Below are 26,864 nucleotides of genomic sequence, written 5' to 3'. Positions count from 1 at the left end.
ATTTAGTATTGTCTCCATTTCACAAAAAAAGAAAACTTAGATCAGTTTACCCAAGACCCAAAAGCTAGTAACTTGCCAGACTTGGCATTTAACCTGGGCCTGTCTAACCCATCCCCATATTCTTCCTAAAACATCACAGTGCCTCTTAGTTCAGTATTCATTGGATCTACTTTCAAAATCATTTTTTTTTATAACTTCGGTGGTTTTAAATGGTTATACCTGTCAGCAAGCAGTACAAAGCCATGATAAATAACAATCCACTGAGTTCCCTTTTGTAATCCGTATAGACCCCAAAGTCGTGTTCATTATAATCAGTGTACAAAGTATAAATCAATTATACCATCAAGATGAAGACAGAGTATGTACTATAAGAACATTAGAGATACAGTACATAGGACCCCATGAATACTTTTTACTTGAGGATATATTAATAGAAATGATTAAAGCAACATTCTTTATGACTCAGGTGATAGAAATCAATACTTAGGCAGAATAGGGTGTGAAATGAAGGGTACGTATTACTGTATTCTTTACATCTAAAATTGAGATCTACTGTAAATTATTTAGAGTTTGAGTATGCCCAGTATATACCACAAATATCATTTGCCAGAACTGAAGAGGTACTGATAAGCTATATACCACACATGCTAAAAAGCCTGATTTGACTCTCAGTTTATTGAAGGGGGATTTCACACTGCAGGCAGTAAGGGAGACATGGAGAAATTGCTGTTTTTGAGGAAAATACCCTTTGGTTTTGGCATACTCTAAAGCAGTATTCTCCAGTAAAACTTTCTATAATGATAGAAATGTCCTATATCTGCACTGTTCATTATGGTTGCCACTAACCAGATATGGTTGCTCAACACTTGAAATGTGGCCAGTACACCAAGGACCCACATGTTTATTTTCACTTAATGTTAATTTTTAATTTTAGTGTGGCTATGCCTACCTCTTTGGACAGTGCAGCTCTAGAGATTTTATGACTTAGTGATTATGATAACCTGCCACCAGTACAATGAGCACTTTAAAAGGTAGATGTTTACAGAATCTCTCATAGACTTTTTTTCTTTTCTTTTTTTCCTATTTGAACTTGTTAGTTGGTAAGTATAACATTTGAATTTACAAAGCATTGTCCATTGTTAAACATCATCACTCTAATGCATTGCATGCCCAATTTCATAATAAAAACTTGATTACTCTCTTCTCTGCTCCTCAGTTAACACCTGTAAAATTCTGCAGTGTCTCTCATATCTGTTATCTGTCTTCTCTTTTGTTTTCTCACTTCTGCTCGCTACTCCATTTCTTCATTCACAACAAAGAAAGAAATGCAGTGATAGTTCTCTTCCTCCCAAAACCTCCGCTAGAAAACATTGGCCATCTCAAGGTAAACAGCCATGGGAAGGCCTCTCATGATTGGCCGGGAATAATATGCATTACCAGAAAAGCATGAGCTACCGCTCTTCACCTTCCTTCTGCCATCCATCTGCAGTGCTTCCCTAAAAAGGGCCATGGATTCATATTCTCCTCTAGGTTTTCCAGTATGGGTCCAGTATGAACCAATTCAGATCTTCAGGAAGAGTAAAGGTGAACAGAAATATATTTCCTTCTCCTTGTGTTTTGAAGGCCAACCTCATTTCAGTTAGGAAACAAAGAATTGTTGGAGAAATTACTTTGAAAAGAAGGGCAATTGGACCTAGATTCCAAGTAGTGAGAAAATATTTCTTCCCTGATAATATGTTTGTTCTGAAGTATAATTGTAACGTTTCACCTTAAAAACACTCTGAAGTATTCTACCAAGATAGATTCTTATTAATACATCTCTGTAAGATCAGTACCCCTTATTGAACAGTTTTGTTCAATATTCATAACTTCAATTTAGGCACAAATGTTTCATTATATGGAAGTGTTAGTATGATTATTTCCACGCTTGAAATTTCTCTGAGGTGCTCCTTTGGCTAACAAATATGCCAAAAGTTTTCCTGCAGAGTGAAGAAATGTATAATAAGCCTGCAGCCTGTGTGAGGTGTTTGTGACGTACATAAAGAAAATGTTCACATACATAAGGCCCAGAAAATCTGGATTAAAGTGTCTTAAAATATACAGAATTTTTAAATTTTTGTTCTATTTTCAGATTGTTTTATTTTTTTTTTGGAGGGCTTTTATTTTTAATGTAATTTCTTATTCAGAAAATATCTGAGGGCCTATAGTGTGCAAAGTTCTATAGCATTGCTGTATATTAGAGAATCATAATTCATAGAAATACGGTGCAGAGGTAAAGATACTACTTCGTAAATAACACAAAAAAATTTCCAATTTGAATTTGTTTTTGCTTCTTTTAATGTTTGTTCATCCTACTGGCTATTTACTTGCTGTGACTGGATGGAGTAACTGCAAAAATTTAAGTTAAGGAAAACAAAAGCATTGCTTATCTCTTCTAAATGGAAGACATTTTGAGGCGTCAACTTGTCTTTTATTAAATTTCAGATAAGAGTTCTTGTCTTCCTCCTTCCCCTAGGAATTTATTTTGCCCCTTTCTAAAAGCATATTTAAATACCCAGCGTGTATAATGGTCTCATTGTGTTGAATTTCTTTTTAGAACCATTCGGTGCTGTTGTTTTCAAGTTTGAGCAATGGAGACCCTTTTCTTGGTTATACCCTGTACTTTAGAGATAGGAATTGGTCCTTCTCTCACCTGCTTCTTAAGCCCTTCCCTGCATGCTAATGATGCTTTGGATCCCTGTCCTGTCTGGCCCAAAGATTTTGCTTCCCATTGCTTTTTCTGAGGAGCTCTCTGGTTAGTCCTGGCTCTGGAAACAGTGATTGGTGCTTTCTTGCTAATATAATTACGTGAGCCACCAGATGACTGGGTTTTAAATAAAATCTTAGTAGGCTGTTCTAAAAGGCAAGTTTTGGCCTTGCTTTTTCCCCTCAAAAGACCTCATTAAGGGTTGGGATCCATGCTACAGATGAGTAGCAGATTATATCTTATGGGGTGAGAGGCCAGACGACATGTGCTAATGCTCTTAATATTTCCCACAGGCTCCTACCCAGAGATTCTATCCAGTGAAACTCCCACAGCAACGCAGGTAGACGGGGCTGACCTGGCCTCTCCAATGTCTCCTCGAACTAGCAAAAGCCGCATGTCCATGAAGCTGCGTCGATCCTCTGGCTCAGCCAATAAATCCTAAGGAGACAAGCAGCCCAGCAGTGTGATCAGCAGTAGCCACCTTAGCATGAACATAGTGTTAACCCTTTCAGGCCTTCGTGTTTGCCATAACTTGCATGTATCTTCCTGAACATTTATTTTAAAAAAACACTGGATTTAAGTAATTTGTAACTTAATAGGTTTGGATTGTTTATTCAGTTGGTTTTCCCCCCCAATACTCTAAGCTGCCATATTTTTGGGGGGTGGAGTTTTATTCTACACCCTTTACCTTCCTAGATAATTATGTCTAAGCAGTTTCACTTTTAATTTCATGATTAACTCTGAGCCAAAATATAATTGGACAGATAGTCTCATTTTATTTATCGTGCCCCATTGCAACTTTATGGCTCGGTAAATATATGATTGTTTTTTACAAATGTAAATTTTTAAATTTAAGCATTTGTAAAGTTATAGCAAAAGTTGCAAATCTTAATACACAGGATGTGTATGGATTATTTATGTTATGAAAATAAAACACTTAAATGGTTGTTTAGTATTCCAAATTCCAACTAACATAATTTTAGCATTAACTTTTTCTTCCCAAAGCAATGCCTCATTTCTTGGCTGTGCAGGTGATGCCATGATATATCTAATAACAAGAAAAATCACTGTGCTGAACTTTGATTTATGTTTAGCTTCCAAATATTTTTCTAATGTTTTGCTTTTTAAATGGTATCACTGTTAAATGCCATTTTTATTTTGAGATTGTGGCCCTGTATTATTGGCTGCTGGATCCTGGTGTATCGTTGTTCTTTACTAAGTACCAGAAAGAGGGTAACGGGGGGATGGGGAGAAAGAAAGAAAAGAAAAAACTTTTCTGATATAAATGTGTTGCTTAAATTATGTGTATTTAAAAAGGGAACATGACCCAGGAGTCTAAGTTAAATATTATATTAATACTGAACTTGCTGGTGCAAGCTGGTATACATTCCACCACCCCCCCCCAGAAATACTTTCCTACAATAAATAAGCTGCTCACATTTTGTTCATATTTTGTTTTGAACGGGCATCTCCTAAGGAAATGTAGCATGACATCAGTACTAACTGCATGTGTAAATACATCATACCGGCAAACTATAAATTATGTATCATCATTCATGTAGTATCTACAAATTTGTAACAGTGAAAGAAAAAGATATGGTATTTAATAATACAATAAAAATATTCTTATCACAATGTCTATGAGCATTGATTTGTCTTTTATATTTCTCATCTATTTGTCCTTAATATATTTTCAGACTTAATAAGTAGAACTATGTGATTGATGGAGAGATGTAAAGCATAAACCTAGGTTATCTTAGCAAATCATGAAAAATGAATTCAAGTTCTTTAGTTAGGATACACCCCAAGTTATTTCTCAGAGATTCTACCATAGTCGTTAAAAATGCAGGCAATTTTATACCTTTGTAAGGGCTGGCCAGAAATTTAACCCAATACACTTGGTTAAAGCATCAATTAAGCTTAGCCTTCTGCTTCTTTGATTTTTAAATTTCATTTTGTTTGGTAATACACATTCAGGGGAGAAAAAAACTTTTTGCAGACAGGTTCTAAATAACCTTTCAGAGTTCCTATGCACTTAAGTTTTTGTTTTCTTGTAAATAAAAATAGATTCCTAGGAAACTGTGGAAGACAAAATTCCTATGAAAGCTTATGTAGAAGATAAACGAGTCCCTGGGAACAAGGTTAAACAGTATAGATAGTTTCCCACAACCAAGGCAAAGAATTACAGAAAGGAAAGTCAAGGTAACTGCTTACACATTTCTATGGTGCTTTCATTTTTTAATAATGAACAGCTAATGGATTGATGAAATATAACAAAATGGAATGAAAATGCCAACTTGGAAACAGTGAAGTTAATTAGCATGGTTAACATTTTTTTCATCTTTGGATAAAACTACCAGCTTTTTTAAAGAAAAAATACTTAAAATATATTTTCTGTTGACATTTTTAGGTGGTAAAGTATCTTTAGATTTAAAGCCTTTTGGAGCTTAGTCTGTGCAAGCCATACTTCAAAGGAAATTTTTCCATTGCATTTCTGCACCATTATATGCATTTATAAAATATAATTTCTCCTGTCTGTATTCTATCTAAATGGGTCACTAAGAATCTAAAGTAGGATACTAGCTTTGGGGAGATAAGAAATGTGGCTTTGAAAAATAGGCTGTGTTCAATGAGATTCTCAGGACAAACACAGAACACAAGAAAGCACCAGCTATGTACATTTATTTGGTGGTAAGCATCTTACAAATATGGGCTATCTGTCGAGCAATACTCAGCCAGTGTCCCAAACTCTGGCTATTAGAGCATGGGTACAGAGTGTGCACTGAATATGGTTTACAAAAAGAAATTTCAGAAACAGATTACTGCTGAAAAATGAATATTGAATGAAAAGTCATTCAGTTCCATAGTGGATTATAGATAGATAGGTATTAACATCTTCCTTAAGCTGAACATAGTTTCATATATAACACTGTATAAGATTTACAACAGAAGGATTAAACAATTTGGATGAAACCCTACTAAAACAGTCAAACTTCCGGAAATGAGTTTTATATTTCCAAAAAAAAAAAAAAAAAAAAAAATCTGTTAAAGTATCTCTTCCTGAAAACACACAAAAAAGCTAAAGGTGAGAATTTGGGGTATCTCAACCCCCTCCAAGTAAAGTAGCACCCTCTCCACCTCCAAACACTAACTTAAGAATGGACTACTAATACTTGAGAAAGAGAACGTTTACAGGGAGATCCCCATATCCCCCCAAAGCGCAAACATCCCCTTACATTTCCTGCCCACAGGCAGAGGTCTTGAGTCTTTCCCCAACCCCCTGTACGTTTGGCACCAATCACATAACTTTTAATTCACAGAATATACAATGCAAGAAATCTGACCCTATTGAGACAGAAACTACATAGGCGCCTGCAATGGCAAGAAAAAAGAAAAAAAAAAAAAGACTACCACTTTTGGTAGTTAGAATCATTTGCAGATATTGAGACATGCACGTATTCACTACGACTTTCCATAGGAATTACAAGTCATATAGGATTCGTTAGGGTCTCCAGAATGAGGGGGGAAATCCTATTTTCGTGGGGTAAGAGAGAAGGCTTTTAAAGTGACAGTCCTTGACCGCGAATGTTTATATCATATACATACCTGCTCTAGAGAGGGATTTTACATTTCGCTGTCCGCTTCTCTGGCGGAACATTGACTACTGGGAGTTTTAGGAGAGAAAATATAGGCAGCAAAGAGGGTAAACTTGCAAATTCAAGAAATCCCCACAGAAATTCCCTTGCTCTGTTTCCTCCAAAGCCAACCGCATAATCTTCCTCATCTCTGTCCTCAACAGCCAGGCCGCAACGGCATCTGCAGCAGCAGTACCTGCCGACTTTCTGAGGGGTGGCACTTATTTATGTGCCGGGTCAGCCCCGGGGAGCTAAAAAAAGTGGACGGGCAGTGTTTGCACGAGAAAATTTGCTGAGCACTCCCGTCGGATGCCCCGCCTGGGCTTGGAGCTTCAGGGGGGGCCCCAGCCAGAGCAGGCAGGAGCAGCTCCTCGCGGACCGCGTGCCACAACCGGTGCTTGTCCCTGATGTCTGCGGAAGGGAAGTGGGCCCCGCACAGCGGGCAAGCGAAGGCGAGCGGGGCACCGTGTTCAGAGCCAAAGCCCGGGGCAAGTGCACGAGCAGAGCCTGCCTCGTGAGTGCCTAGGTGCTTGCGCAGATAGGCTTGGCGACGGAACTTTTTGTGGCAATATGGGCACATGAAGATCTCGGGTCCCCCGACACCACTGGCACTGCCTGGCCCAGGCACCCGGCGCCCCAACATCCCCTCCGTATAGGGGACCTGAGGCAGCGGTGGCTCGGGGTGGGACACCTGGAGGCCCGGGTGTGGGGCGCTGTCCTGGTGCTGCTCCGCCCTGGAGCTGTCCCTCGCCTGCAGGTGCTGATCCGCCGTTTGCTCTGCCCGGCTGTTCTCCTTCCCCTCCGCCAAGAAAGATGCAACAGCCCCAGAGTCTGGGGAGGCTGAGGAAGGAGGTGGCTTCCCGTCGGCTGAAGAGACTGTGGCAGCATTTGCCGCTGCGGGACGGGGCTTGTGCCAACGGCGATGGGAGGCGAGGTTCGCAGGGCAGCTGAAGACCTTGTCGCACTCAGGGCAGCGGTATTCGACGCGTACGATGCGGGAGCAGCGGTGCTGAGCCAGAGCGAAGGGGTCCGCGTACTGCTCCTTGCATAGCTGGCAGATAAACTCCCCCAGTGGCGTGCGGCTGCCCCCCAGGCCCCTGGACGGTGCTCCGGGCTCCTCCTCCTTGATCTTCAGGCCCAGAACAGGGGACGTGGTCACTTCATCTGCGAAGCTCAACTTCCTCATGGCCTTTGGCTTCTTGACTCCGGCGGCCGCGGGTCCAGACGCGCAGCCCGGAGGTGCCTTAGCACGGCGCTCGTTGCCAGCGGCCCGCTTTAGGCCTTGCAGGGTGACCGAGAGGGGCGCAGGGTCTGGATGGAACTCTGGCTCTGGGAATGGTGCCCGGAGCGGCAGCAGGAATTGCTCCCCGGAGGTCGGTGCAGCTGCTGGCGCCGCCGAGCTGGAGAAAGCAGCCACCGTGGCTGCACCCCCGGGGAAGGACTCTGCAGAGACGGGTGAGCTGAGGCAGCGCTCCAGGAATGCCCGGCGCAGCTCCACGCCCGCCGGCTTGGTGGGGCTGGGGCTGGGCCCGGGGCCCTCCCTGCCATCCGCCCTCCACTCCGCAGCACCTTCCTGCCCGCCCTCCCCTGGGCTCACCCTAGCCGCCTGACAGGACGACCCCGACAGCTCGCGGGCTGACGCCTCCTCCTCCAGGGTGGGGGGTGCCACCTGCTCCGCACCTGGCTGGGGAGCACTGGAAGCCTCCTCGGGGAAGGGCGGCGCCCCCTGGGGCCCCAGCAGTGGGAAGATCCGCTCAGCTAGGCGCACTCGGTAGGAGCCCCCTGTCCGTTTAGTTCGCTTTACCAGGAAGCCCCTCGGCATGGTGGAGTCGGGAGCGCTCTGGGGGCAAGGAGTAAAGGGGGCGCCGCGGGGGCTGAAAGCGGACGAGCACCGCAGCTACCAGAGCCTCGCCACAGCCGTCATGCGTGGGCTGCCTTTATAGCTGAGATTCGGGCCGGGGGACCACCGGTAGCCTTCAGGCTGGGCCGGCCAATCAGGAGTGGGAGCGGGCGCCAGGGGCGGGGTTTTCGCCTGGCTGGGCTCTCAGGGGTCCAAGAGGCTGGCTGCGGCGCGTGCCCCCACCCCACCACGCAGCGGCCTCCGCGCGGCCCCAGCAGCTGGCTTCGGGGCTGCCGCCTACCCCTGCCGCCCACCAGCGGAAGAAGATATAAAAAGGTAAGGTCCGGAGTGTGAAGAAGCTCGGTACTCCCTGCCTCAGCTGCCTCCAAGGACCGTCCAGGGAGCCGGGCGGAGAGGCAACCGATGGGCGCCCTCCTTTCGGGCCGGGCCCCTGCTGCATCGCACCCCCGACACGCGTGGGAGTCTGAGGGAGGCCGAGTGGGGGGAAGTCGAGGGGAAGGGGCTGCGGACAGCGGGTGTCGGGAGGCGACCGAGTGGGTGTCCGCCGGGGAACGGGTTAACGTCCTCTGCCCTTATTGAGCTGATGAGAAGCTGCGACCGAGCGGCAGGCCGGCTAAATCCACCGCCCTGTGCCTACACTTGACGGCGCGAGCACGTCTGCCATCCAGTATCGATCGACACTGCGCGCGTCTGTGATACTATGAGAATTCATCTGGGAAGAAGGGCTCTCAGTGCGGGAGATCGTGCGTGCTGGCAAGCCTCGGGAGCTCAGGACGCCAGCCGGTTTCTGGACCCTGGTCCTCAGGGCTTATAAATGTCCCCTCCCCGATGGGAAAAGGAGTGGGGAGGGGAAAGTAGGATCTAATTTTCGACTGTCCTCAGATAAAGTGGTTTCTCTGTTCACACCTTCCACTTGTACTACCCAGAGACATGACTTAGTGCCTAACTGACCTGTTTAGCATGGAGTAGATTGGGTGAGAAATACTGGCAGAATCAGGATTTCATCCGCTTCCCCTTATACAAGTGATACTTTGCAAAAGGTGTGCTATGGGCCACATTTAATAGATTCTCATCCTTCACTCTGTAATGTGCCCAGCACTGTTTTAAGCACTAGAAGAGATGTGAAAGTTTGTAACACAGCTGAACTATGAAATGATTAGAAAATATGACAAATGTATAATTAAGTGCCAAAAGTCCATAATATAGATAAGTACAACATGAGACTAGGAAGGGGAAAGAACTCAAATCTCCTTACTAAATCAAATTGGAGAAAAAGACTGAGCAATGTAGTTTTAGACTACAGATATAACAAACAGATGTAGTCATCAATAACACACATCCTCAGATCCTCTTCCTCCTAAGTGAATGAAGTGTTTTTACATAGAGTGCATTATTTTGGGGACGCTTGGAAGCAATTATATATTTGTATCATTAACAATATTTTAGGCATTCTACTTAAGGAATCTCTAATCTTTTCACACATACACACCAAACGGAAGGAGATATTATTTACTCTCCCTTTTTTGATGAGGGGATTGATCCACAGAAGTTAGGTAAATAACTTGCAAAAGTCACCCAAGAGCTCAGATTCAAACTGAGGCCTGGCTAATTCCGAAGACTTTTCCACCATACTAGTGACTTCAAACTATTTTTTTTTTTTTCTGGTCACATCCCACAATAAGAAATATATATTATGGTACACACATGTAACTGAAACAAAAATTTCACAAAATAATATTTAGTTTACCTAGGTATAATGCATTCTTGTATTTTCTATGCAATTATATTTTCTTTTTTAAAATGTTGATCATAGCAAACAAATTGATTTCATGACTAATGGACCCACAATACAAAAAACACCTTTATTATGGTGTTTCCCATTAAAAATCATGAAACCATACAAAATGAAATAAACTTGATACTTTATAATCAAAATTAATATTTCGAATCACTATGTAAAATATTTGGGCCCTTTTTTTAAAATATAACTTATTGTCAAGTTAGCTTACATATAGTCAATACAGTGTGCTCTTGATTTGGGAATAGATTCCCATGATTCATCACTTACATACAACACCCAGTGCTCATCCCAACAAAATAATTGAGCCCTTTAATAGTGTTGATAAATTCAGTTTCCCAAATTGATCATTTCTGACACATCAGTTTAGGACTTGTATCTTCTCTTTTCCTTTCTCCTCACGGCCCAAACATATTGTGTGGTGTTGACAATTTTATGTAAGATTTTAATACTTTAAGACAGCCCCTTTCCAAGAGGGGCTTTTCCTCAGATGTATGTAGTACTTTGTAAGAACTGCTGTAAGAATTGCAACCATATGGGGCGCCTGGGTGGCTCAGTCGGTTGGGAGTCCAACTTCGGCTCAGGTCATGATCTCCCAGTTCGTGAGTTCGAGCCCCGCATCAGGCTTTGTGCTGACAGCTCAGAGCCTGGAGCCTGCTTCGCATTCTGTGTCTCCCTCTCTCTCTGACCCTCCCTGGCTCACATTCTGTCTCTGTCTCTCTCTCAAAAGTAAATAACCCCCCCCCCCAAAAAAAAGAAAGAAAAAAAAAAAAAGAAAAAACAATCGCAACCATATGACCCAGCATTTGTGCACCTAGGCAATACACAAAAAAATTGAAACCAGGCACTGAAACACATCCTTGTACGCTGGTGTCCACTGTAGCATTGTTCAGAAAAGCCCAGAGATGGAAACAACCCAGCGTCCCACAATAGACAGATATATCAACAACATGGGATATACACAAATGACAGTATATTATTCAGCCATAAAAAAGAATGAGTGCTGATCCATACTACAACATGGATAAATCTTGAAAACATTATGCTAAGTGAAATGAGCCAGACACAGAAGACAAATAAAAGATTTCACTTAAACTGAAATATCTAGAATAAGCAAATTCATAGAGCTAGACTGTAGATTATTGGCTATCAGGGGTTGGGGAAATGAGAACTTACAGTATAATGGTTACAGAATTTCATTTAGAGTGATGAAAAAATTTTATTAGTCAATAGTGGTAAAAATATATAGTGGTGATAACATTGTGAATGCTGTCAATGCCACTGAATTGCATGCTTAAAATTTTTTTGTTATATATTTTTAAAATGGGCATTTTTGTTATATATATTTTGCAATAAAAACTGTTTAGACACACGCAGAACAAGTGGAAGGCAAAATCATGGCATATCAGACTGTGAAAACAATGTAAAGGACCAGGTCATGTAATCTGGACTTTATGTCATAGGACAGGCACAGAGAGGCATTTAAAGTTTTAAAGTGAGGAAGTGACATTTGCTTTTGAAAACGCAGGAGGAAAAATATCTTTGGGTAAACTTTCTGCCGGAGAGAGAAAGGGAAACAGATATAAGAGTCTCCTTCTCTCAGTCCTTCCCCTTCCGACTAACTGAGAATGTGGGTCTTTTTTCTAGAAAAACTAAAATGAAGGAAACTTAAAAAGTCTAAAGAGCAGTTATAATAGAAGAATACTTCATAGAGTGACTGGCATAGAGCTGATATTCAATACATGACCATTTGAATAAATATTGTGAGTTATTAGATGGACAGCAAATGTGTCATCCAACCATCCCTCCAGCCATCCTGTCTTCCATCTGTACATCTATTCAATCACTCATCAATTAATTGTGGTATATTCTTTCTGTGATAGTTCAGAAACACAGCGTCCAAGGAGTATCTACTCTGTTATTTTCAGGAAAACGAACTTGTCTAGGAGACGGCCAGGGCCACCTGGAGCTGTTATTATTCCTAACCACCATGTTACAGAAATTTACCCTGAAATCTCTAGTTGACCCGAAGGTCATCAACATCACCCCAGTTGCCAAAGTGTTCCCTTCTATGCTGCCTCCTACCAGCTCTGCTTCACTCCTGTGTAAGGAAGGGCAGACTGCATGCTACTGTGCTGTCCTCCTACAGCTCCTCCTGCTCCAGAGGCATTCTGACTTCCTTCCTACTCTACCCCCTTCCTGGAAATGCCTTCTCTGACCCCTCCTCGCTATCACCCCATTGTCTCAGTATCCAGAGATCATCCAACCTCCATTAGACTTTCCTGATTTTCACTGCACAAACATATCTGCTACTCTTCAAACTCGGAACACTTCTCTCATATTAAGTTAGTACTATGTTATCACTATGAAACAGAGCAAGTAATAGTTAGTATACAATAATACACAGCCATTTCTCTTCTGTGTATTCAAAATAAAAGGCATTATTATTTGTTTTCACAAAAGAATTACTGTCAAGTATTTTCTAACAAATCCAATAGTTTCAGTAGTTCTCCCTCTCCACACACACCCCCTTCACCCAAAAATAATTTGATTACAACCTTTCTGCAAATCAGTGTAGCGATGTATATCAGAAGCTTTTAAAAATGTATATACCCTTTAATTCACCAATTGCTTTTTTAGTAAATCATTCAAAAGAAGGACAAAGCTTTATGCACAAGACTGTTTATTACCCATTATTTGTAATTATAATCAGAAACTGCCTTGAGTAAATCCTGATACAGCTATAGTATAGATGAGTATGTAGCCCTAAAAATGCAATGATGTAGACAAATACATATGCCATAATGTTAAGTAAATACCCCATGATGCAAAGTTGCAGGTACAATAACGAGCTCAAGTATGGGAAAACAAAATGAATAAAAGAAGGCAATATGCCAAGATGTTGTTGGAGTTGCCTCTAGCTAATAGGGATTTTAAACTTCCGTTATTTTTTTTTAAAACTTTCTTGTTAAAAATTTTGTCAGTAACCATGTGTCACTCTGATAATCAGAAAAAAAAAAATAATGTGAAAGCTGCCTTGACTCCTTTCTGGTGTTAGATGTGGTATCCCGCCCCTAGGACACTGTTGGGAGAAATGACTGTGCAACATGGAAGAGTAATTGCACAATAAAGTAGCCTCTCCAGAGCCACCTGTTTGAGCTCTGGCCCTAGAAAAGAGGTGACAAGTGTTTATCATGCCACAAGCCTTTCAGTTGAAAAACATTTTGGGGAAGAGATAAAGGGTTAAAAGGTAGAAAAATGGCTAAAAGTTAGGGAAGAGAAAGAATTTAAATGAATACTCTCCACTTAAGTATAAACTTAAGTAAAAGGGGCGCCTGGGTGGCTCAATAGGTTGAGCGTCCGACTTCGGCTCAGGTCACAATCTCGCATTCATGGGCTTGAGCCCCACATCAGGCTCTGAGCTAATTACTCAGAGCCTGGAGCCTGCTTCAGATTCTGTGTCTCCGTCTCTCCTTGCCCCTCCCCTGCTCATGCTCTGTCTGTCTCTCTCAACAAATGAACAAACATTTTTTAAAAATTAAATTTAAGTGAATCCTTCAAGATCTGAACACTTTCTCCATTTTTCACTTAGAAATTATGATGAAGAGGACAGTCCCTAGCAAGATTGTGAAATCTTTGATTTATATCTTTTTTTTAATGTTTGTTTATTTTTGAGAGAGAGTGATAGTTCAAGTGGGGGAGGGGCAGAGAAAGACGGAGACACAGAACCTGAAGCTGGCTCCAGGCTCTGAACTGTCAGCACAGAGCCCAAAGCAGGGCCCAAACCCACCAACCGGGAGATCATGACCTGAGCTGAAGTCAAATGCTTAACCGACTGAGCCACCCAGGAGCCCCTACATCTTTCTCTCTTGACAATGATACCTTTTCTCCCTTTTTAACACTTAGGACCTTTATCTGCTCTGTTATAATTTGATAAAAACCCATAAACAATGAATTGTCTCTCAAGCTATTTGCATTTTAAGCTATTTCTAATTGTGGAATAAATTACTTGGATTTAAATTCAGAAATTTTGAGACAATATTAATTGGGATTTTTTTTTTTTTTGGAAGAGAGAGACTGCTTTCCCTGAAATCGTAGTGTGTATAAGACAAACTCAAATGACTACTTTTTCGTCACTTGAATATCAGAAGGATTACTCAGAAGGAACTTTATTCCTTCTATTTCTCTGCTTCCTTACCTTCATGCAGACATGCTCCTATAAAAGGTTAACATTCTGGCATCTACTAGAGGCCTATTCTCCCCCAAGAACTTGGAAGTCAAACAGTCTCTCACAAGGTTCAAACAAGAGTCTTGATTTCCTCTCCTAAACATTATCCTCATCTTGGTAAATGGCACCTCCATGCAATTAGCTGCCTAAACGAAAACCCAGAAACTTTTGGTTCAAACTAAACACCCCATATTCAATCCACTGGCAATCCTTATCTGCTCTACCTTCAAAACATTTCCTGAATCTGCACATTCTTAGATTCTCTACCACTGCCCTCTCTTTGGTCTCTCTGCATCCACCCTTATTCCACCATAATGTTTTCTTCATTCAGCAGGAAGATGGATTCTATTAGAATGTAAATCTGATCATCTCACTTTTTGCTTAAAATCTTCACTCTTTTGCTCAAAACCCCGCCATATTTAGAATAAAATCCAGAGCTCTGATTGGGCCCTGGCTGTTCTTAAACCACATCTCCCACCACCCTCTTCCTCATCCATTCTGTTCCATACACATTGGTCTCCTTATTAACCTCAAATATGACAAGCACACTATCACTGCAAGGCTGTTTATTCTGCCAGAATGTTCTTTCTTTAGATACTCATGATTTGTTACTCACTTCATTCAGGTTTTTACTTAAAAAATACCAGAAAGATCTTCGCTGACTACCCTAAAAGATAGCAGCCTATATCCGCCATTACCCTTCATCATTTCCCCCCCCCCCTTTACTTAGCTTTCTTTCTCTTCATAGCACTTCTCACACTGTCACCATATTACATATTTATTTGTTTAATTGTTAATAATCTGCTATCCCCCAGAAAGCTACAAGGCCCAGGAGGACAGGTTCTTTGTTTTGTTAACAGCTGTATATCTAGTATCTAGAACAATGCCTGGCATATATGTAAATAAATTGATGACTAAAGTAATGAGCCACTGGATTCAAAAAGGCATCACTGTTTTTTATTACTACAACCTACCGACCAAGAACCTACTTTTCCTGAACACGGAGGAGGGAAGATAAAGTCATAAGCAGCTTGATCCTAGGCATTTGGGAATCTTGATGCAGAAAAAATGAGAGAAATTAAAAGGTCTTCTTTGCATCTTAACCCCGTGGAAGGTCTTTTCTTCCCCACCTCAGTCATCTGACCTAGGGTTTAGATGACTCCTGTTCCCTTCCTCTGAAGCCCTGCTCCTACAGGGAAAATAATCCCTTGTTCATAACCAGAGTTTCTACTATCTTAAGCCATTCAGTGCCCAGGAAACTAGAAGAATGAAAACAGAAAGAAGCTTCTCAGCTAGATGGGAAGACAAGACTTGCAAGATAAGGGTACATGTGTCTGGCATGGTGCATGGAGGGTGGGATCCAGGTTATTAAGGGGTTCAATCTAGGAGCTTTAAAGGGAGAGGACATAGTGTAATAGTCAAGGGCGCAGGCTGTCAAGTGAGAGGGTCTTGAGTTCAATTCCAGCTCTACTACTAGTTGTTCAATCTTAAACAACTCACTTGGCCTTACTATAGCCTCAGTCTCCTCATCACAAAATGGGAAGAGTAACAGTTATCTTAGAGTGCTTTATTACATATTGTTAGGTATATCAAATGCTTAGCACCATGCATGGCACGGAGTGAGCTCTAAATGAACAGAAGGCATTATTACTATTATCTAAGTGTCTGAGGTGAAGGAAAACTAGTGATACTAATGGCAACTCTCAATTCTATGGAAATTATAGAATAATCTCTATGACTGGCTTACATTTTATACTCAATTATGATACAAGACAGCATGGATTATGCATAGCATTTAGTACACTCAAAATTAATTTTGTTTCATATGGTTAAAAAAAATTCACAAAAACATATAAAACACAGAAGACCATGCAGTTTAAAGGATTATGCCCATGATTTGGAGTCAGGCCTGAGTTTGAATCCTGACTCTGCCACTTACTTGCTATCTGCCTAGGATAGGTTACTTACCCTCTGTGGCCCCAGTTTCTTGCCACAGAAACATCACAACATAATATTCTCCATAAGTGAGGCACCTGTCTGTTGTTTCTTGTGGTAAGGGGCTATGGTAGGAAGGGGAAGAGCTGAGGCTAGAAAGATAAATTGGGGCCAGATTCCAAACATTATATACCACACTACATTGAGTGTGGGTATGATTCAGAGAAAGCCAGTGGTTTTTCCTAAAGCATTTAAATTATATAATCAAGTAATTGTTTTGGAAAAATCACACTAATGGCTGTGTTGCAGGAAAGCTCTGGGGTTGCAGTAAAGATGTGAGAAAGAAGGTTAAGGACAGCTGGGCTGAGATGGATGTAAGGGGTTCAGCCGGATTTTTTTTTAGTATAATTGACACACAATCAGCCAGAGTATTAAAATAGTTGATGAAAAAAATGATGTGACCCTAATTATTCAAATACTGAATAGATTTAAATAATCGATTGAAGATCCATATTACACTATCTCTTTGAGTGTTTTTCTCCCTATGGTAAGCAGTGAAACAGATACACATTCTGAAAACTCGAAAGTGGGAGGAACACACAACTTGACTTTCACCTGGTTGTAAAAGCCTTCCTTTTGAAATTGGGATTCACTTCAGACACTGCAAGCAATTGGCAGAGTGAACTTGAGCTACAGGAAAAGGATTTTCAATGGCATAAGAAGCCATAATGGAGAGGCATTTTAATTTCTGTTATGCTGCGTATATGATAGTTCTTCTCCCTTGGACATCCCCACATTCCTAACCACCAGCACTAGCCATCTTCTAAGATAACTCTCTCTCATCAAACTGTATTAACCAATGCTTTGGCTCAATATATAACTCTCTTCTACTGTAGACACTTAAGTTTTGTCAGTGCCACACAAAGACACCTTCTTCCTAATTTTTAGAGATTCTGTAAGAATATTTTCCTCCTTACTTCCAGTCTCAAGCTTGACTCTTTTCTGGAGCTAGTTCATTGCTCATAAATTTGAGCACTGTCATTTACTGAGGAGGAGACCTTAGGAAATTTACTTAATCCCTAGGAGTCTCAGTTCTTCATCTCTCTTTTTTTTTTAAGCATTTTTTTTTTACCTTTTTTAAAGTTTATTTATTACAGAGAGAGTGTGTGAAAGAGAGAAAGAAAGAAAGAGAGAGAGTGCGCAAGCATAAGCAGGGGAGGGACAGAGAGAGAAGGAGACAGAGAGAAGCCCAAGCAGGCTTTGCATTGTCAGTGCAGAGCCCAATTGCAGGGCTCAAACTCAAGAGCCATGAGATCATGACCTGAGCTGAAACCAAGAGCCAGACACTTAACCAACTGAGCCACCCGGGCACCCCAGTTCTTCATCTCTTAAGTAGACTTACCAATACCTACATCATAGAATGAGAATTAAATTGAATGAGATAAACTAATATCCTCTCCACAACTGCCTCACGCTAGTGTTCAATATCAGTATAGTATATCTACTTGGTGCTGCTTATAAACTCATAAGGGTAGAGACTATCTACTCAGCTTTTCACTATACAGAATAATGTGAATGCCTGCTCTAAATGAATGTTCTGGAATAATCATGAAGATCATCCACCTAGCTGGGGGGAAAGTCTTATTAATCTTTATATATTTAGATTTAATAAATTCCATTCAAATGCTTTAAAAGAATGTGTATCTTGAAGTTGTACATAACAAGTGTTAAATATGTATATATTTACGTAAATATATAAACATGCCCCCCAACATATATATGGTAATTATATTATTTCTTTTTGTAGTCTCTGAATTTTTGCTCTATATATTTTGAGACTTGGTCATAGGTACATATGAATTAAAAGCAATATCTGTTAGGAGTGCCTGGGTGGCTCAGTTGGTTATGGATCCGACTTCAGCTCAGGTCATGATCTCGCAGTTTGTGAGTTCAAGGCCCATGTCAGGCTCTGTGCTGACAGCTCAGAGCCTGAAGCCTGCCTCAGGTGCTCTGTGCCCCTCACCTGCTCACTCTCTCTCTTTTTCTCCCTCTGTCTTTCTGACACACACAAGTAAATAAACATTTTTGAAAAATTTTTAAAGCAGTATCTGTTAATTGAAAGTTTCATCAGTATAAAGTATCTCTCTTATAAACATTAAAAAAAAATTTTTAATGGGGGTGGTGGCACCTGGGTAGCTCAGTCAGTTAAGCATCTGACATCAGCTCAGGTCATGATCCTGCGGTTCGTGAGTTCAAGCCCCAAGTTGGACTCTGTGCCGACAGCTCAGAGCCTGGAGCCTGCTTTGGATTCTGTGTCTCCCTCTCTCTCTGTCCCTCCCCCACTCACACTCTGTCTCTCTGTCTCTCAAAAATGAATAAACGTTAAAAAAATTGTTTTAAATAAAGTATCTCTCTTATCCATAGTAATGCTTTCTGACTGAAATCTTTTGTCTGATGATTTCCTCTACACATGTCAGCTATTTTTTCGTTGGTGCTTGTAAGTTATGCATTTTCCTTTTAATTTCAGCATTCATCATTATGTTTTAAATGTGTGTCTTGTTTAACAACACTTTTGTTTTTTAACCAATCTTTAACTTTTAACTGGAGCATTTAGTACTCTCACATTTGTGTAATTGCTACTATATTTGGAATTAAATCTAACCACCTTCAAAAATATTTTCTGGGATGCCTGGCTGACTCAGTCAGCAGAGCATGAGACTCTTGATCTCAGGGTCCTGAGTTTGAGCCTGACATGAGGCACAGAGATTACTTTAAAAAAAAAAGTGTTTTCCATTTATCCAATCTGACATTTTTTTCTCTTTTAGATTTCTGATTTTTATGTATCATTCCCCCTCTTTACCAGTTTAAAATTATACCCTTTTTTTTGTGTTCTTTAAAATTACATCAGAAATACTTTTAATTTATCAGTTTTTTTAATTAAAAAAATTTTTATTTGAGAGAGAATGTGTGAGTGGGGGAGAGGGGGGCAGATAGAGAGAGACAATCTTTTTTTTTTTAATATTTATTTATTTTTGAGACACAGAGAGAGACATGAGTGGGGAGGGGCAGAGAGAGAGAGGGAGACACAGAATCCAAAGCAGCTCCAGGCTCTGAGCTGTCAGCACAGAGCCCGACGCGGGGCTCGAACTCATGAGTTGTGAGATCATGACCTGAGCTGACGTCGGATGCTCAGCTGACTGAGCCACCCAGGCACCCCCAGACAGAGAGAATCCTAAGCAGGCTCCACACTTGGTGCAGAACCTAACAAGGGGCTTGATCCCTCAACCCTGAGCTGAAATCAAGAGTCAGACGCCCAGTGGCCTGAGCCACGCACCCCATCAAAGTGTATTTTTGATAATATAAGGAAGCTAGAGCACTTTAAATGCATTTATACTTTTTTGATATATGCTGTTATTGTGTATTTTAACTTTCTATTTTTAAAAATCCACAGGAAATTATCATTGTTTTATACAGTTGATATTCATTAGATTTACACATTTTCCACTTTCTGTGCTCTTAATTCTTTTTGTATTTCAGACTTTCCATGTGAGCTCATATTCCTCCTGCCTAGAATACATGTTTTGAAATTTCCTCCACTGTAGATTTTCTAGGGGCAGATAAACTAGCTCCAGTGTGTCTGGAATGTCCTTATTTTACCTACTAGAGAACTCTAGGTTATTTTCTTACAGCACATTCAAAACAATATTCCACTGTCTTCTGCTTCCCATTTTTACAAGTGAAAAGTTAGGTGGCGGTATATTGTTTTATTTTAATGTGGTTAGGTATTGTTTTCTATTCATTTATCATGCTTTCAGTTCATAAGACTTCTTAAAATTAGTGCCCTGTAGTCTTTTGTCGTTTGGAAATTCCTCAGCATTTAACTCTTTAAATAATTGCTTCATCTCATTCTTTCTTTTCCTTCTAGAATTCTAATACTATGCTAGACATCTTTACTATATCTCCTGTGTCTTTTACCCTCTCATATAAATCCCCCCTCTTTTTTTTCTTTTGCTTCTCCATGCTACATTCTGGAACATTCTCCCGATATATGTTGAGGTTCACTAAGTCTTCAGGTATAGTTTAGTCTACACTTAAAATCTTATTGGGTTTTAAATTTTTATACATTTCACTTATAAATTTACAAAAATAAATCTATAAAATTTTATTTATAAATTTTATTTAAAATGAAGCCACAATATTTAAAATATTTTGAATCACAATAAAATTATATTTGGTTCTTTTTTGAAATTCAAACTTGTGATGTTACTTTTTGTGGCTTCCTGTTCTCCATAAATATTGTCAAGCTGGTCTTTTATATCTTTCAACATCACCATCATAATTATTTTTTAGTTTTGTTTTTTAGCCTATGCCTCATAATTCCAATATTTAAAGTCTTTGTCAGTCTGTTTTTTGTTGTCTGTTGTCTCTAATTCTTGCTTAGTTTCCTTGTGTACCTGATTGTCTTTGAAAATATGAACATTGCATTTAAAAAAAATTTTATAGAAACGATTTAGCCTATGATGAAGGTATCTTATTTAAGAGAGGACTTGGGGGCATCTGGGTGGCTCAGTCGGTTAAGCATCCGACTTCAGCTCAGGTCATGACCGTACAGTTTGTGAGTTCAAGCCCTGCGTCAGGTTCTGTGCTGACAGCTCGGAGCCTGGAGCCTCCTTCGGATTCTGTGTCTCCTCCTCTCTCTGCCTCTCCCCAACTTGTGCTCTGTCTCTGTCTCTCAAAAATAAATAAATGTAAAAAGAAAAATTAGAAAAAAAAGAGAGGACTTGTATGCTTTGCTTCTGCCGAGCACCTGGAGGCACCACTAATCCAGAATTATTGCAACCTAAGTTCAAGGTTTGAGATTCACTGAGCCAGGCTGAATACAAACAGTAAATATTCAAGGGCTTTGGGGTCCCAGTATCTGTGGGGCAGGATTTCCCATTAGACTTCTAATTGTGTACACAGTTTTGCTATCTAGCCCCCCTTACATTGCATGTCTATCAAGATGAAGATTCTGATTTTTACCAATTGACAATTCCTTCAGGGCAGAACAGCTTCCACATTTGGATTCCCATTTTCCTTTACCTCTCGTCTGGTAATTCCATACTATCTTTTCATAGCCTTGTATGTTTTAAGAATATTTTTAAGACCCAGATATTTTACTTCAATCTAATTGAAGATTAGATTTGGAGAATCAATCTAATTTAGCCTAACACTACCAGAACTATGAAGTCAGACTAACATTTTAAACATTTTTGACAAATATTGAGAAACCGTCCTTCAGAAAGTTTGTGCCAATTTATACTTCTGTCAATAGGTTCAAGAATGCCACTTTCCATTCTCCTTTGACTATGTTCTTCACTTGTAAGAAGGTGTATTTGTCAGTAAGGTAAATGAAAAATATTGTTTTATTAAAATAAATATGTACTTAATTACTAATGAAGTTTAATATCTTGTAATCTGTTTATTTAAAGTGTATTTCACCTTTATAATTTAACCTATTCAAATTTTGTTATTTTTCTTGGATCCTTTGGCTATCATAAATCTGGTACCCATCTAGGAAAGCTGTACCAGTTGTTAAAATATTGAAATATTTCCATATCAATTAGCAAATAGCCATTCCTTTTCAAATGATCTCCACTTGACTCCCCTAGTCCCTCCCGCCTCTCCCAATCACTACCTATCTCCCCATTATCTATCAAGTAAAGAGTCAATATCTAACATACCAGAGGTCTTCAGGGTCCTGCTCTAGTCCTATGGCCAAAGTCAGTTCTGACTGGTTAGTAGTCATTTCACAAATACTGTTAAGTATTTTCATGTAACCCATGTGCATATATATTGAAAGTATTTTTCCCATTTGACAATAAGAGTTTAAAACACGCCATACTGTGTTATTTTTCCTTCCATATCTTTTCCATAACTTTTCTTTAAAATCAGTTGCTGTTTCTCTTGAAATCATTACCACTACTATAGCTATTTTCCTTTAAATTATCTTTCAGCGCTTAAAAATCTATAGAGGAATTTAGAAGATGTTCATTGAATTTTACTGTGTTCTGGAAACCCATCAAACATATGGTTATCCATTTTAATGCCTTTGGCAGATATCACAAATTCCAATTTTGTAAATGACAGTAGAAGCCCAAATAAATTAATAATTCATTTTGGACAAGTAGGAAAGTATTCTGGGCTAATTTTTATTTATGATATATTACCTACTGAAGAAGGAGTAAACTAATTTTTGTGGACTAAATTGTTTCATACTTGCCTACAATATTGATCTATAAAGATACCAGCTCTTTTATGGTCTTCTGCCAAATATATCAACTAGATATTATGATCTATTTTTTATGATTACTGTGTTTTAAATCTGATAACCACACCATTGCATTGTTATCCAGGCAACATCTTCCCAGCATTTCAATTATCTTAATCTCATGCAGACCCACATCAAAAGCTTTTACAAACATTTAGATATATTGTTTGTCCATGGAGTTTTCTTTATCCACAAACTTGTTGAGTAATTTTATAAGACCAAATAAATCAGATTTGCCTGGCATAATCTGTCTTCATAAACAAATGCTGTCCGCTGCCCATCACATTGTTATCTAAATGATTTCAGATCAATTTGGTTCACTCTAACTTGGGCAATTGCATTCTGCCAGCCCCAAACTCCCTCTGTTTTTCAATTGGAGACATTATTCTTCCTTTCACTTAACAAAGTGTTCTGTAAAGCAAGCAGGCAAGTATCTGAACCAATAAAGCCTAGTTTCCTGAAGATTTGTGTCTGATAGGCTAACTGAAACTATGTATTATATCCATGTCATAGCTTTAATTGGTGACATTATTACCTAAATCATTGTACTAGATGTCATAAGTAATATTTTGTGTTACATCAATAGGAAATGTGGCAAAACAAAGAAGGTCTTCCTTTCGTGTGTACTTATGGTACATACACTAGATTCCCTGCTACCTAATTAGATTTAGTTGAAATTGAGTTTTCTATCAGAGGTTAATAATGAGATACAATGGATAGGAGATGATTTCACTGGAAAATTTGTTATATGTTATACTAAGGCAAAATGATCACTGTGCTTTCTTCAAGAAAAATTCTATACTTCAAGGTAAAGGAATAAAATATTCATTATTTACTATGCCAGTACATAAAACATAGAAATTGGTTCATGTTATTCCTCTCGCTTACATTTATATAATGTTCTTTGAAATCTGTGGCTCATCTCCGTTAAGTGACATTTGCCTAAAACTGTATGTTAACTTGTGGGCAATCAAAAGAAGCACTAGGCTAGCTAACACCCTTAATGGGCTTGCAAAGTAGTTTTCCAGAAGGAGAGACAAACAACGTTCCACTTCCTTTTGGTGTTCTTATATCTTATATCTTAATTTCAACCAACCTCAGCTTGAACGGACATGTACAGTCCTTTGTTGTTCTTGTTAAATTTATTTATTTACTGAGGGGGGGGGGAGGAAGAGGGAGAGAGAGAGAGGAAGAAGGAGAGAGAGCAAGTGAGGGGGGGAGGAGCAGAGAGAGAGAGAGAGAGAGGGGAGAGAGAATCCCAAGCTGACTCCACACTGTCAGCACAGAGCCTGATGACGGGGCTCAAACTCAAGAACTGTGACGTCATGACATGAGTCAAGATCAACAAGAGTCAGATGTTTAACTAACTGAGCCACCCACGTGCCCCCAGTGCTTGAAAACAAACAAACAAACCCAGATTCCACCCACTATAAGAGTGTAGGTATAATTTTTTCCTTGGAAGCCATTTGCTCAGCATTTATAGCACCAAATCCACATAGCTCAAGAAAGAGGAATTTGGAAGAAGACACTACAAGGCAGCATAAAAAGAATAAATAGAAAATTGTCATTATTTACTCACTGAAAGTATCGCCTTTACAGATAGAGTTAAAGTTTCTTTATCCAATAATGAATTGATCAAAACCCAGGAGAAATACAAGTAAAGACCAGAGTCAATATTTATAACATGAAATCATTATATTCTCAAATCTTCGTTGTTCTTATTGGTAAGTTTTTTTTTAACTTAACAACATGATAGCTCATGAAATCAATTATAACATCTTTCTTGGTTTCTTACTTTCTATTGCCTAAATATCAACCATGCTTGTTTAGTGGAAGAAATGAAATACTGTGTGTGTGTGTGTGTGTGTGTGTGTGTGTGTGTGTGTGTGTGTGTTGGAATTGGTTGTTAAAAAAAAGACAGTATTATTGTGAAAGAGTAGGATAGAATGTCTCAGGGGTGGCTACATTTCCTTTACTTCCTTCACATTCCTCTAGGGAACTTACATAGAAATAATTAGAATATTGGCTTGACTGCTATTGTCTAACAGAGTTGCCTGTTGTTAATAAAAACTTTACCTGCCTCGGTACATTGTAACTACAGTGCTTATATGCGAGAAGTGCTATGGTTTAGGGGCGCCTGGGTGGCTCAGTTGGTTGAGCATCCGACTTCAGCTCAGGCCATGATCTCACAGCTTGTGAGTTCAAGCCCTGCATCGGGCTCTGTGCTGACAACTCAGAACCTGGAGCCTGCTTTGGATTCTGTGTCTCCCTCTTTCTCTGCCCCTAACTCACTTGCATTCTGTCTCTGTCTCTCTCAAAAATAAATAAACATTAAAAAAAATTTTTAAAGAAGTGTTATGGTTTCCAATAAAGCAGATTTCCCCAAACGCTTACTTGTTGTTAATGTTTTGCCGGGGGTGGGGGTGGGAGGAGGTTGTTTAAAGATGGTAGAAATGTAAAGACTAACCCAAGAGAATTTTAACATTTTCAACTAAGGTTTCTCATCTGAACTATAGTACACGGTAAATTATTTGACTATTCTCCCAATTCTCCAAAATATAGTACACAACTAATACCACTCTAGATGCACAGGAGGAAAGTTAATTTGTTACATACAATGGATGCCTTCGGGCATTAGGGTTTAATTCTCCCCTAAACCAGTTAAGAAAGACTTACAGCTATATTTAAATATAATTCCTTAAATCTTACATTCAACTTCAAAATAAAGCTGAAACTAAGATGTAAGCAGTTTTAATAATTGTAAATCTATTATGAATAAAGAGATTGATTTGCTCCCCAAAAAAGGTTCATTGTGATTAAACTGTTGAAGCTAGTTTAACAATGAAAGTAGCACTGCTACCTCAAATCTTTTATGAAACAAGAAAATAGGGTGCTAGTTAATTTTAAAAAGAGCCACACAGTATATTCATTAGCACGAACTGCTTGAAAAGTCCTAACTTGGTATTAAGATCAATAGGTTTTATTCCTCGTTTGGTCAGAAACTTATTGACAACCTAACTTTCTAAATGTTTGGACTTCCAACACTCTGTTGAAAAATATAAAAACAAATAACTATAAGCACCCCTTTTCTCATGGGAATGTTGAGCCTTCATGTCTTTACATAAAGGAAATCAGTATGTATTTATCTTTTATACATTATTTATAAATAAGAAACTAGGACTTCAATATTTATTCTTATTGAGCTATTGCATCTATCTTCCTTGGGCAGAACCCTTTAAAGAAAGTTTCAAAATGATACAGAAAGCAGGCAAGGAGGGAAAGGAAAAACAATATTTGTATAAATAACGGCATAGAGCTGAAACATACTGGATATCCATTAGTATATTTTTTAAGAGCCCATGCCCATAAATACATAATATTTCAACTGAGAAGGTTTGTACAGATACACTCTGTAGAGATGTATATGGCGTACAACTACGAACATGTTTTGGACAATTATGTGTGAAATCCTGATCATGACCATTTTCACTGAACAACTCTACTAGGGGTGGAGGATTCTCTGAAACTGAAATTGCTATTTGCACGATGTGGTGCATTGAAGCAATTCAAGGCTTTCATTCCACTTCACTGGAAATGAAGATGCACTATATTAACGTTCTCTAGACACTTATGTGCTAGGAAATTATGCCCCTCAATTACAAATTCTTCCAGCCTTCTCTCTCTTTGCTTCTCGGTTTTCAAGTCTCATTTCAAATACTCCACAAAATATTTGGCTTCACTTGGCATAAAAGAAGCAAACCCCTGCGCCTCTTTCCCCCACCTTTCTATGGAGATAATAACACTCGCCTCTCTCATAAAAGTATTGTGAGGAATAATATTTTGTAAAGCACTTTAAAAACCTTAGATATGAGAGCTAATGGAAATAAAAACTGTACGGCCATCTATTCTCCCAGCTCCTCTCAAGCTAGCCATTTTCTTTTTTGTTTATTTTTTTTCTCTTCGTTTGGATGTTAAGAAGAAATATTGTTTTGCTAGTGAATGTTGGAGCTTAGATTACCTCCAACTTCCTTCCACTTCTATTTCTTTGTGACCTCTTCTGGTTTCACTACTAAAGAATCATAGATTGCTTCCAAGCACGCACCCAGAACTGACTCAGATACGTTCTGCTTTATTGCTGGAGCAGCTGTATATGTTCTAATCTCAACAACCAAGGGCCCTTTCAGATACTAATTCATAACTTAAGTCTTCATGATGGCATCACTGGACACTATCATCACTACATGCCACAACATGACCTTCTATTCATGCCCTGTATCCACAAGTCCAGTATCTGTACTAATGGAATGTATCGTCTCTCTCATTGCATTGTGAACACCCTTGAGGGGAGTGA

The 26,864-nt window shown here is 39.6% G+C and overlaps 2 protein-coding genes across 7 annotated transcripts in view; one reads left to right on the top strand and one right to left on the bottom strand.

The window, feature by feature from the left end:
* RALGAPA1 (Ral GTPase activating protein catalytic subunit alpha 1) overlaps positions 1 to 4,264 on the top strand; it is a 264,118-nt gene extending 259,854 nt beyond the window's left edge. For 5 of the 6 annotated variants that reach the window (XM_027065594.2, XM_053224366.1, XM_053224367.1 and 2 more), the window contains one exon: positions 3,040 to 4,264. In XM_027065594.2, the coding sequence (XP_026921395.2) occupies positions 3,040 to 3,188 (149 nt within the window). In that variant the 3' untranslated portion in view covers positions 3,189 to 4,264. The remainder of the gene's footprint in view (positions 1 to 3,039) is intronic. The other variant, XM_027065598.2, reaches the window with a different exon arrangement.
* A 958-nt stretch (positions 4,265 to 5,222) lies between these two features.
* Positions 5,223 to 8,521, bottom strand: INSM2 (INSM transcriptional repressor 2). The gene has a single exon (XM_027065591.2). The coding sequence runs from the start codon at positions 8,201 to 8,203 to the stop codon at positions 6,539 to 6,541; it is 1,665 nt and encodes a 554-aa protein (XP_026921392.1). The 5' UTR covers positions 8,204 to 8,521; the 3' UTR covers positions 5,223 to 6,538.
* Between the last annotated feature and the right edge of the window lie 18,343 nt (positions 8,522 to 26,864).

Source organism: Acinonyx jubatus, chromosome B3, assembly GCF_027475565.1.
Source record: "Acinonyx jubatus isolate Ajub_Pintada_27869175 chromosome B3, VMU_Ajub_asm_v1.0, whole genome shotgun sequence".
NCBI classification, from domain to species: Eukaryota; Metazoa; Chordata; class Mammalia; order Carnivora; family Felidae; genus Acinonyx; species Acinonyx jubatus.
This window is presented reverse-complemented; position numbering and strand designations above follow the sequence as displayed.

Excerpts from the sequence above, each read along its gene's own strand:
- INSM2 (XM_027065591.2), bottom strand. The coding sequence starts at position 8,203 with ATGCCGAGGGGCTTCCTGGTAAAGCGAACTAAACGGACAGGGGGCTCC.